The sequence below is a fragment of the Fimicolochytrium jonesii genome (assembly GCF_025526975.1).
Source record: "Fimicolochytrium jonesii strain JEL569 chromosome Unknown EV422scaffold_9, whole genome shotgun sequence".
Taxonomy (NCBI): domain Eukaryota; kingdom Fungi; phylum Chytridiomycota; class Chytridiomycetes; order Spizellomycetales; family Powellomycetaceae; genus Fimicolochytrium; species Fimicolochytrium jonesii.
Window position 1 is genome coordinate 682,530 of NW_026515676.1, and position 11,686 is coordinate 694,215.

Sequence of the window (11,686 nt, forward strand, 5' to 3'; positions counted from 1 at the left end):
CAAGCAAGCGTGCACGGGATTATAACAGAAAGATGTTTGTGGAAGAAGTATAAGTAAGTGCTAACCCCTCTGGATTCCCTCGGAAGAGGTATGTGGGCTTGGGACCACCGTCGGCTCATTAGTTAGCCGATTGCAATTGGACAATCGTCTAACTTATTTGAAGAACAGCGAAAGCAAATGCACGTACCTTCATCGTTTCTGACAGCGCGCGCAATACAAAGAAGTATATTGAAAATTCGGTATTATACAACAAGCAAGCGTGCACGGGATTATAACAGAAAGATGTTTGTGGAAGAAGTATAAGTAAGTGCTAACCCCTCTGGATTCCCTCGGAAGAGGTATGTGGGCTTGGGACCACCGTCGGCTCATTAGTTAGCCGATTGCAATTGGACAATCGTCTAACTTATTTGAAGAACAGCGAAAGCAAATGCACGTACCTTCATCGTTTCTGACAGCGCGCGCAATACAAAGAAGTATATTGAAAATTCGGTATTATACAACAAGCAAGCGTGCACGGGATTATAACAGAAAGATGTTTGTGGAAGAAGTATAAGTAAGTGCTAACCCCTCTGGATTCCCTCGGAAGAGGTATGTGGGCTTGGGACCACCGTCGGCTCATTAGTTAGCCGATTGCAATTGGACAATCGTCTAACTTATTTGAAGAACAGCGAAAGCAAATGCACGTACCTTCATCGTTTCTGACAGCGCGCGCAATCCTCTACACAATTCTCCACATAGTTCGATGGCGAAACCAGCATTCCACCCCGCCCGGCCATCACGACCAAGAGACGATGGACGGGATGTCCAACCCGCTGCGATGGGTCCAGATTTCTCTTAACCTCAACCACATCGCCCCTGCTCTTCTTCCTTCCAGAGCACCGAAGCCCGACCCAACGTGGTCAACTCCAAGGGTTCAACGGATAGCCGGAAGTGGTGAAACCATATCGTCGAATTGCCGCCGGTGGTCCCAAATCGCCGCCCAGTCAAGGGTCCTTGCGTATCAATGACCGCTTCGGGTGTAAACACCCTCGATCCGACTTGCACTGTGGCTCCATGCAGGTTCCCGTTGATCGTAAGTTCCCCTGTAGACCGCAAACTCAGTAACGTCGACATGGTCTCAGGCGAGGCGTTACTAGTCCCCGTTCGAAACTCGAACCCATTAGTGTCTGTGCAAATGCCAAAAAAACCTCTCACTTGCATGCGTCCATACCTTGAGATTGCGATCAGTGCAAAATGTGTTGCCAGCGAAGCGCATTTCGAGCATATACGAACCTTTTCCCGAACCCTCCCATTACAAAGCCCTCCTTTGGCCTGTGCATGGGTAGCCCGCGCGCCTACGTCGCCAACACCCTTTTCATCTTCCACCTCCTTTCCTGCCCACAAGGAGAAGGTGAAAGACGCCATGCACACCCGCTCTACACCCACGAGCTCTTTGGACTTATCGTGGTTTCAAGCACTTGACCGCGGCCTTGCCAGGCCCGGAACCAAAACAGGTATCTTTGCCTCCCGGCGTGATGCAGTCAGTGCATGGGTAGCCCACGCGCCTACGTCGCCAACACCCTTTTCATCATCCACCTCCTTTCCTGCCCACAAGGAGGAGGTGAAAGACGCCATGCACACCCGCTCTACACCCACGAGCTCTTTGGACTTATCGTGGTTTCAAGCACCTGAGCGCGCCGCCTTGAGTATACTTGAACGTATTTCAAGGAGACCGCAACTGCAAGCCAAGAGGAGGGAGATCGTCGAGAAACTATGCTGATCGCACAATGCGCAGAACAGACCGAGGAAAACACCCTTGTGGGAAAGTCGTTGATATCTCCCGCGAGGGGCCCAGTCACGTGTTTGATTACTCGGCGCAGCCGACGCGTCCAGCCGGCGTCCGGCCGTCCGGACAACATTTACAGAATTGCAGGTCCAACCGGGGCACGCCTTTACTGTAAACCGGTATATACCCGCCCAGACGTACTGTACAGTCAGTGGACAAAAAGCTGTGTGCACCCCATATGGATTTCAATGACCGTTTCACAAAGCGCACCGCGCGTTTTGGAGCCGCAAGCTTGAGTATTGAAGCCAGCGACGAAGCCGTGATGGCGAAATGCACGCCAACATCTTCACCACCTCAGCTATGGGGAAACCTCTCACACCACAAAAAAGGGCAGCCATAGTTGCCCTCCATATAGCAGGCAAGACGACATCTGAAATTGCAAGGCAGGAGCACGTTCACAGGAATACTGTGAAGAACACTATTAAGAGGTTTGCGAACGAGAGTGCCACTGCACCAACCGCCTATCAATCGAAGAAGCCAACAGGAAGACCAGCTAAGTACCAGCCTTCTGACAATGATTTGGCTGCCTTCCGCAGTATTGTCGTTGCTGACAGTAGCACTCGGGAGAAAACACTAAAACAGATCACTTTTGAATTCACACAGCTCACCGGACTCCAGGTGTCTGCAAAAACAGTGCGTCGCTACCTACGGGACCTGCTCTATCTCACCTCGCGTTTCAAGGTCCAAAAGCCACTATTGACAGAGGACCATAAAGCAGCACGCCTTGCATTTGCACTGCAGCACCAAGACTGGACGGAAGCGGACTGGTCTCGTGTTTTCTGGACTGATGAGACGTCCTTTGAAATTGGCTGGGTACCTAAAATGCGGTGCTGGCGCTTACGAACTGAACGTTTTCATCCCGATTGCATCCAGGGCACCAGGAAGAGTGGACGAAAAACATTCATGTACTGGGGAGCATTCATTGGAAATGCAGTAGGTCCAATGAAAGAGATGCAGCGTGTTCAGCGAGAGGGTCAAAACCGTGGAGGGATTAACTCTACTGCCTATGTGCAACATCTTACTGCTAACATGTTGCCAATGTGGCGGAATCTAGAGATTTTTCTTCCCAATCCTCTCTTCATGCAGGACAACGCCCCTATTCATACATCGGCTGAAACTCGACAGTTCTTTGATGAACACGGCATTGAGCTTCTTCCCTGGCCAGCGCAGAGTCCAGATCTCAATCCGATTGAGAATCTGTGGGCAATGCTCAAACGGAAGGCATCGAAAGCGAACCCATCCCTGGAATGTTGGACAACGTTGTGCAAACTATATGGCCCACAATGCAGCCGCATCTTGATGCATTGACACGGTCAATGCCATCAAGAATGGCAGCCGTAATCGCAGCCAATGGGGGGACAACTAGGTATTAGCGAAATTCAGATCTAGATCCATTCATTTAGGTCAGGTTTCGCAATGCCCCAAGATTAAGGATGATGAGTTGATGTCGCGCAACGCGCGTCAGACACTGACTTAATCTGGCATGCACACAGCTTTATGTCCACTGACTGTATATCCTGTATATCCCTGTGTACCCTATCCTGTATATCCAGCGCACAGCAGCAACCCGAAGAACATGGCAGATTCGAGCGATTACGAGTCCGAGCACGAAGGAGGTCTTTTCGACGACTGCGTCGTGGAAGTTTCGTCGGATGCCGACGACGCAAAGGCGTGGGCGGTGAACCCGAACGACCTTTTTTACGTTAAAAAAAAATTGCAAGCAGACTGTTTCGAACCAATCATGTTTGCGCAGCGATGCAAGTGGACGGAGGAGTTCGAGCCAAAGGCCAAGTCATATGTTCACGACTGCGTTCAAGCCGCTGTGGACAGTCTGAACAAGCAAGATGGGCATATGAAAGTGAAATTGAAATTCGTGGCAAAAAACGTAAAGAGGCTGAAGACGTATGATGTAATAATCAGATGAGTTATTTGCACCGAGGCCATCCATGGTGATGGTGTACGCGCTAAAGGCTTCATAGTGGTCCGATGAAGGTCCACGGGGAAAGTTTTGGGAAGCCACCAAGCTGAAGGCGCAGATGGTAAATGCCTTCATTGACGCACCGCTCCAGTTTTGATTTCGAAAATCCAATTTGCTGACTGATGTGTGGCACACAGCGTCAAAACAGGCTTAAGCGACTGGCTGAGGCGGATGAAGACCTGACGGAAAACACGAAGCGCATACGCAGGGCATCCAAGAGCCAGGTGATGGGGGCTGTACCTCGGTTTTTTGATCAAACATCCAACTGACTACGTGTCCCGTCATTCAGAGCGTTTACGGCGATCAGTGGCGTAATGTTTTGAATGCGAAAATCTGGGACCTTGTGCCGCGGTCCTTGGAGAATGACCATTTGTGTCGATGGAGTGCAACATTGAACGATATCGCACAGCATTTCCAAAATCCATCCGGTCAGTATGTCTGTTTTGCGCTGCCGGTGTGTGGTTTCCGGCCACCCTTTTTCTTAATGCGCAAATGTATCAGAGGGAACCGTGCTAGTGGATCTTCGAACTGGCTCAACGCAACTTGCCGTTCTCCCGGACGAAGTTGTGGAGAAATACGGCGAATCGCTAGATGAACGCTTCGGGACTATATTCCCAGAGGAGGCACAGTCCTTCCTGGAAACGTTGTTTTCGAGTTTGCAAGATCGCTCCGCGAACAAGTGGGAGGAATATATGGATTCCATACCAAAACCAGAGTCTGCCCTGGTGGCTGATGTCTTGGCGGTCATCAAGCACACTCTCCCTGCATTGTGAGTGAACATGTGCCAAGTGCCAAGTACACACATTCACGGACGCATTTTACTGACAATTCTGTACTGACCAGTTGCCGCGCGTTCGAACGCGACGACAACCCGCTGAAAAGCAGAAGCACGTTGGAGGCCGAGCACTTGGGAACGTTCATCCATCCCATTTTCCGGGAGAGTTGCCATAGGTTTGCTCAGGGAACAGTGTGGCGATCGGGGGAGATTGCCACAGACTATTCCGTCAAAAGGGAGAAGGCTGATGGAATTGCTGTCGTTAAAAATCGCGACGATCTACCCATTGGTTATTTCGAAGGGGGCGAGACCAGTTCCGAAGAAAGGTAAAAGGGCAGCGGATGGGGAGAAGATCCTGAGGAATGTAACGACCATTTTCGCGAGCACTGTGACCAACCTCCTGAGCTCGCGTCGTCGTGTCCCGGACGCCCTCATGACCTTTGGAGCACAATCCGTCGGATTGGAAGTGATCTGTAGCGTTCTAAAGCTTCATGGTATGGTACTGCGAAGCAAGTCATGACATGCGAAAATGGCTGATATTTGGATTGCTTGCAGGGCAGCTTTTCTGTCATGAGTTGGAAAGAGCAAACGTCCCAGCGCAGGAATCTGATGTTTCACTTTTCGTGGAACTATACCAATGCATTATGACGTGGACGGTAAAATGATAACACGATTTTGTGCAACGAATCTCTAACTAATTTCTTGCATGTCAGATAGTGATGGGGACCGCGATCAAGAACATTGAGGCTAAACCTTTGAAGAAAAGAGCGACAAGGAAGTCGCACATAATGGCTTCGCGGCTCTTGACCCAGGCGGGGTGGGTGGTCTCAAGATTTCCTTCTCATGCCCATCAGCTAACTCATCCTTGGAACTAGCAATTCTGAGGCAGGGATCCCCCACGGTGTAGAAGATTTCGGCGATGACGCTATCAGTCAGGCGTAAAGTTGTTTGGAAACTAGGATTTCGAAACTCGCAAGCTCAGTATACCCGAGTAGCCGCAGCTTTGTAGATCACGACGAGAGGACGTTTTCTATTGGAGGATGACATGATGTGAATGAATGAGAAGCATGATGCTTGGATGGCATGGAGCTTCCCATGGGAAAACCCATCCTCGCTGAAAAAAAAAGAAGGAGAAAATAATTATGAGTGCATGATGAGCATGATGTCTGGATGGCACAGATTCTCGTAAAAGAATCCTCAGGCACATCCAAAGGAAAGGGAGGAAAAACCGCCAGTGTACAAGGTGCATCACACTTGTGGATCTTGTCTATGCACAACATACACAACATCCGCAGGAGTGTCTGGCTCCTGGTTCTCAAAACGTAACGGCTGCACCACTGTCTATATAGATACCATCGTTACAGCTGATCCACTACTGTTTCGCTTTCAAGGCACGATGCGCATCTTGCGCATTCCGGAGCTGCAGCGAGACGCGTAAGGTGTGTTAAATAACACTTTTGAAATCGCTTGTCGATTGACAGCGCATAAGATGTGGCTTCTCTGTTTTCCGTTCCGCCTGACGTTGCAAAATGTATTTCTCACTCACGTGAATTTGGCTTTGTGGCAATCGCTGATTTAATTCATGGGGGGCACAGCTTTATGCGAGGTGACTGTAAGTGATCTGCTGCTGAGATTCAGCCCCAGCTCGCACTTCGAGGCATTTTGAAATGTTTTACACCATCCTGGATAGCCATGAGCACGAGGAGGTCCGCGCTGTCGGCCATAGCTTTCGTCGCCACAGGGCCTACTGTCGCTCCACGAAGTATAGCGACGACTCGGGCGACGACTCGAAAATCCCGCCGTGATGAAGCTTACTTGCTCCTGTCAGCTTGCTTCCGAGAATGCTCGAACAAGAGACGGAATTCCTTAACAGCGTGTCACAGCCAACGCTTATTCTGCTGCTTCGCAAGCATAAGAGCATCCGAACTGCCACGGGATATGGGCAAAATACGCCGTCAAACCCGAGGATATTCGACCGTCAACGCCGTCACAACCTCGTCGACGGAAGCGGATTATGCGGAGTCGCCGGAGGCGCTACAAGTCACGGAGTATCTGACTTCGGTCGAGAGTTGTGAAGATGCGCCCCACCGGATAGCAGCCGTAGAGGACCTCTGCGAGCTCCTCCGACAACCCACGCCGGACCCCGATGTAGTTTACGCGATCCTTCAAAAGGCTACGAGTCACACCGAACGTCGAGTCTATCTCCCCAGGACTGTCTGGTCGGCTGCCATCGAAGCCATCGCGCGGTCCACGCCGCCGGAGGTCGCTCGAAAGCGGTTGTCAGCCGCATTACGCAGCAAAGCCCGTTATGGCTCACATGTGACTGACGATGACGTGCTTATGTTGAGCGCTGCGAGTGCTCACCGGTTGAGCACCGCGGAGGACGTTGAAAACTTCTTGATTGACGTGGGTCGATCGTTTGACAAGCAGCTGAATGTTGCCTTGATCGTGCAGCTGATGTGGGGTTTGCTGAGGCAAGGAAAGGCGGAGGAGGCTGGGAGATTCATCGGGGCGCATGTTGACCGGAAGCGCAGGTTTGTCTGGAAGCCTACTTTTTTTCGGGAGGTCGTGAATCAGCTTATGGCTCTGTGCAAGACGCAGCAGGCGATATTGCTCGAAAAGAAAATGAGGAGGGAGTTGGCAATCTTGGAAACGAACATGGAGAGTGTCCTGAGGGAGCTGATCCTGTCGTACCGCGAGTCAGCCGGGCATGGGGCGGTGACCACAGAGGACTACAATATTCTCGCTGTATTAAAGCGACATTCCATAACGGGCTTTGAGGAAGCAGCCATGTACTTAAGACATATGGGTGCGGACAATTTTGTCCCAGACGCCCGCACGTTTGGTCATCTCATCGATCCCCTCATTCTTCTGGATAAACCGAGCGACGTAGCCAAGCTCCTTGGGCTTGCCAAAAGGCGAGGTTTCGAGGATGACATCGCGCTAGAAGGCCATGTTCTATGGCTCTTCGTCCGGCAAAGCGAAGGGCATGAACTGGCAGATTGGTATCAAGGCCGATTTGCAGGCGCGCGGCAGGAACTGATCCGTAAGCACTTCAGGACGATGGAGCTGCTTCTCAACCGCCTTTTGCACCACGGGTATCCCGAAATGGCCGCCACAGTCGCCACCGACATCCACCAGGCTGCCAAGTACCCCAGCAAGTACACCAGCGAGCGCATCGTGGAGGATCTGCTCGTTGTAGGCCACTTCGAGCGCGCATACGAGTACTTCCGGGTGCTGACGGGATCGGTATCCGAGGACCTGAAGGACGCCGAAAGCTTACCCATCACCGAACGCTTCTTTTCCGTCCTCATCCGCGAAGCTACCAAGCGGCGCGCGACCAACGAAGCTATTGCGGTGTACGACAAGATGCGGGAGCTGGGGCTTCGCCCCTCGTGCATGACGCTCACACCGCTGGTGGCTTACTGCTCCAACACGCGCGACGACGTCACCCTCGGGAGGGTGTTCCACAACATGGAGGCTGACGGCGTGATCCCCGACGAGGTCATCTGCGCCGTTATGATGCAGCGGTATATGCGTGAAGGCGCATACAAGGCCGCGGCGGGCTTGCTGGGCTTTATGCAGCGCTCGGGGGTGGCCGTCACTCCGCAAATCTATAGCACGTATATGGGCGGACTAATCAAGGCCGGGCGCGTGGACGCTGTGGCGGGCGTACTGCGGAGTTCTGATCCCAAGCATGGGTATAGCTCACTGTTGGCGAACAACGCCCTCCTGAGGTCGCATATAGACGCGGGGCATGATGACACGGCCTGGGCGCTGTGGACGAATATGCGAGAGAACAGGGATTTCAATCATGTCACATTCTCTATCATGTGGCCGCTGATGTTTAAGCGTGGCCTGGAGGATGATATCCAGTTGGTGTTTCGGGAGCTCATGGCGAGAGTGATAGGCAGCGATGGCGCCGTTGCAGATGCCAGGAACCTATCGAAGCCGAAACAACCGAATCCCTCCCCACACAAGTTATACACGCTCTACGACATCATGCTCGACAGATATCTCCAACACGACGCCTTACCCTCTGCGCTCGCCGTTTTCTCCGAAATGAAGGAGAAACACCGCGACCTCGTCACCGTCAAAGATTATCTCGCCCTGATTGGCGCCGCCGCCGCATCTGATGCCAACGGCGGAGGCGTGACCACGGCCCTCCAACTCTTCACCGAGGCACAAGACGTCCTTCCTCGCGTCGCGGAAGCTAATCGCCTACCCAACCATCTTGCAAAGCGAAGCGTCGTCCTCGCGCCGCTGTTTGATGGGGCTATCACGAGGTTGCTGAAATATGGTCACCGCGATGAAGCGATGCTGCTTTTCCACCGTGCGAAGGGCAGGAAGCTTTTCGACGGTCGTGTAAACGGTGTGGTGATCTCGCACACGACGTACGCGGCTGTGGTGGCCGCGTATTGTGCCGCTCCGCCTTACACCGAGCGCAATGATTTGGGAATGGCGGTCAAGTACCACGCTGACGCCGTGCGCTATTTTCCGTCCACCCTCGACGCGGACGCCAATGCTCCCCTGATCATACCTCTTGTCAAGGATTTGCTGGCTGCAACTACCGATGCTGGCGGTGACAATCACACCAAAAAACCAGAGATTCCCGGAAACTCCAAGTTTGCACGGCGGAGACTGCAGGCGGTGGTAACGACACATTTGAAGCACTTTCAAAATCTGAGGTGGGATGCGGCGGTGGCATGTTTGAGCGCTTGTAATCGCTCGAAGATGTGGGAATTCGGTGGATGGATTATTGAGCGAGTCAGGGACGGAGGCGTTGATCTGGGTGGTGAGCGGACACGACAACCAGCCATACCCTTCATCGCCGGGACCAGTCCTTCCGACAATACCGAGACCCAGCCCGACCCCTTTCAAACCAGTGCACTCACGAAGCTCGGCAACACAGTGCTGGAGTTTTATGCCAAACAAGGTCTGGCCAAGCAGATGGAATATGCTTTTGTCGAGATGCGGCAGGGAGTGTGGTTCGCAGATACTTTCACTCGTACTCCTGCTGGTGGTGATGCGTATTCACCGTCGCCGCCAAGACCCAATGATACGAATATTCTAGCCTTCCAACCCGACACGGCCACTTACACGATCCTGCTCGACGGTTATGGACGCGCGCGCGAGCCGAGAAATGCATGGGAGCTGTTCAAGGAGGTGCTCCTGGTACCGGGTGTAGGGCCGTATCCAGGCGGAAAAACCGCCACACAGCGCCTCGAAAGCAACGCCAAAACATCATCGGCTCTGGCCACCCACTCCCAAGTTCTACCGCTACCAACGCCGACCACCACTCCACTTGACGCTCGGATTTGGGGCATTGGGCACGCGACCGTGTCTGTGATGCTTGACGTCCTCGCGTTCGCTAGGGAGGATACCGCTGTACAGACATTGTGGGGCGTGATCACGGGATATATACCAGTTAAGCAAAAGAAGCGGGAGGGAGACCCGAATGGAGTGGAAAGGGAAAAGCAGCACAGCATGCCTATCCCCGTGGACGTGAACTGCATAACATCCTATCTCGAGGCGTGTGTGCGGTGTGGACGCATTGAGGGCGTTATTGAGGTGTTGGATCGCGGAACGGAAGAAGGCCGTGTAGCGAGCCATAACGAAGGATCGTCTTCGCCATCGACCAACGACGCGTCTGACAACACCGTCGACGACACCAAAGTAGCCGCACCACCGAACACAGCGTACCCCTGGATGGACGCCAAAACCCTCACCAACGTCGTCCTCCTTGTCCGCGCTGCCGAACTCAATTCAAACAAGGTTGAGGTGTACGAAAACCGCTTGTGGGATGTGTATCGAAGGCGGTACCCGCACTTATGGGAGGCCGTTTGGCAGAGAGTTGGGGTGTCGAGTCGTGGTGGTCGTCATATTGGAATTGGAGTTGGGGTAGGTGACGTCGATAGTAGAGGAAAGGAACGAGAGTCGATTTTGCGGAAGGAGGGGGCGTGGATCTTGCGGTGAACTGTGTCTGGCGGCTGTCTGGCGGCGTACGTACTTTCGATATGGCTACTCTCGACATCAAAGAATCATGCGGTTTTGAATATTGAGATTTTTTCAAGTGGGTATTTACAAGAATATGCAGCCATCGTGTGGACCCTCTTTACATCACATTTACATCTGGGATTCAATTTATTGAGCGGCAGCAAGACGCTCTGCGACATTTTTCCAGTTGACAACATTCCAGATGGCTTTGAGATAGTCGGGACGGACGTTTTTGTATTGAAGGTAGTACGCCTGAGGTTGCACGGGAAAACGGGCAAGACGGTTAGCAGGTGAATTACAAATCACGCGATGAACTCCAATGAAGCACGCCCATTCACAGAATCCTCGCCAAACATGACATCCCGCACGTACATGTTCCCAAACGTCGATGCCGAGGAGCGGCACATGAGTGGTGACGGGGTCCTGATTCTGAGTGGTAAGGATATCCAACCGCTTCGACTCCTTATGGTACGCGAGCCAACCCCACCCAGATCCCTGTACAGCAACGGTTTGCTCCGCGAACTTCTTCTTGAACTCGTCAAGAGACCCGAAGCGGTCATTGATAGCATTCAGCAAGGCACCCTTTGGGTTCTCGCCTCCGCCCTGGCTCTGCGGGGCGAGGTTGGTCCAGAAGATGGAGTGGTTAATATGACCACCACCGTTAAACTTGATAGCGGGCTGGAGCGTGATTTGGGCCTTGAGATCGTTTTTGGCGAAGGCGTCGTCGAGCTTCTCCTCTGCGGCGTTGAGGTTAGTGATGTAGGTCTGGTGGTGCTTTGCGTGGTGCAGCTTCATGATCTCGGCGGAGATGAAGGGCTCGAGGGCGTTGTAGTCGTAGGGGAGATCGGGGAGGGTGTGCTTTGCGCGTGCTGCAGCTGCTCCAGCCAGCGGGGAGAAGCTGGAAGAGGAGAGAAGCCGCAGAGAGGCGGGCGAGCGACGGAGGAGGACGGTAGAGAGCATTGTCGCTGTTGTTGGTTGAGTGCAATTGTGGCGATGGGGATGGACTCGGAAAGACACACCGTCAGAAGCTCTCTCGGAAGGCAGCTCGGAAGGCTCGGAAGGTGACCCAAAAAGCGGCTTGTGTTTTTCGCGCGTGGGTGATTAGCCACTT

At 52.8% G+C, this 11,686-nt stretch overlaps 3 protein-coding genes across 3 annotated transcripts; 2 read left to right on the forward strand and 1 right to left on the reverse strand.

The window, feature by feature from the left end:
• The first annotated feature begins 736 nt into the window (after positions 1 to 736).
• On the forward strand, positions 737 to 1,765 carry EV422DRAFT_527261 (uncharacterized protein). Its single transcript, XM_053070200.1, has 2 exons — positions 737 to 1,132; positions 1,211 to 1,765. The coding sequence occupies exons 1-2, from the start codon at positions 1,004 to 1,006 to the stop codon at positions 1,757 to 1,759; spliced, it is 678 nt and encodes a 225-aa protein (XP_052926334.1). The 5' UTR covers positions 737 to 1,003; the 3' UTR covers positions 1,760 to 1,765.
• Positions 1,766 to 6,224: 4,459 nt separating this feature from the next.
• Positions 6,225 to 10,629, forward strand: EV422DRAFT_527272 (uncharacterized protein). The gene is made up of 2 exons (XM_053070201.1): positions 6,225 to 9,160; positions 9,185 to 10,629. The coding sequence occupies exons 1-2, from the start codon at positions 6,517 to 6,519 to the stop codon at positions 10,552 to 10,554; spliced, it is 4,014 nt and encodes a 1,337-aa protein (XP_052926335.1). The 5' UTR covers positions 6,225 to 6,516; the 3' UTR covers positions 10,555 to 10,629.
• Positions 10,630 to 11,678, reverse strand: EV422DRAFT_527274 (manganese superoxide dismutase). The gene is made up of 2 exons (XM_053070202.1): positions 10,948 to 11,678; positions 10,630 to 10,827 (listed from the first exon to the last, which is right to left on the reverse strand). Exons 1-2 carry the CDS (start codon positions 11,533 to 11,535, stop codon positions 10,723 to 10,725), a joined length of 693 nt encoding a protein of 230 aa, XP_052926336.1. The 5' UTR covers positions 11,536 to 11,678; the 3' UTR covers positions 10,630 to 10,722.
• Between the last annotated feature and the right edge of the window lie 8 nt (positions 11,679 to 11,686).

What these genes read in the sequence shown, in the direction of transcription:
- EV422DRAFT_527274 (XM_053070202.1), bottom strand. Translation starts at nt 11,535, where the DNA reads ATGCTCTCTACCGTCCTCCTCCGTCGCTCGCCCGCCTCTCTGCGGCTT. An exon ending in GCATCGACGTTTGGGAACAT is followed by an intron (nt 10,828 to 10,947) that starts GTACGTGCGGGA and finishes GTGCAACCTCAG; the next exon opens with GCGTACTACCTTCAATACAA.
- EV422DRAFT_527272 (XM_053070201.1), top strand. Translation starts at nt 6,517, where the DNA reads ATGGGCAAAATACGCCGTCAAACCCGAGGATATTCGACCGTCAACGCC. An exon ending in TGCAACTACCGATGCTGGCG is followed by an intron (nt 9,161 to 9,184) that starts GTGACAATCACA and finishes CCAAAAAACCAG; the next exon opens with AGATTCCCGGAAACTCCAAG.
- EV422DRAFT_527261 (XM_053070200.1), top strand. Translation starts at nt 1,004, where the DNA reads ATGACCGCTTCGGGTGTAAACACCCTCGATCCGACTTGCACTGTGGCT. An exon ending in TGGTCTCAGGCGAGGCGTTA is followed by an intron (nt 1,133 to 1,210) that starts CTAGTCCCCGTT and finishes ATGCGTCCATAC; the next exon opens with CTTGAGATTGCGATCAGTGC.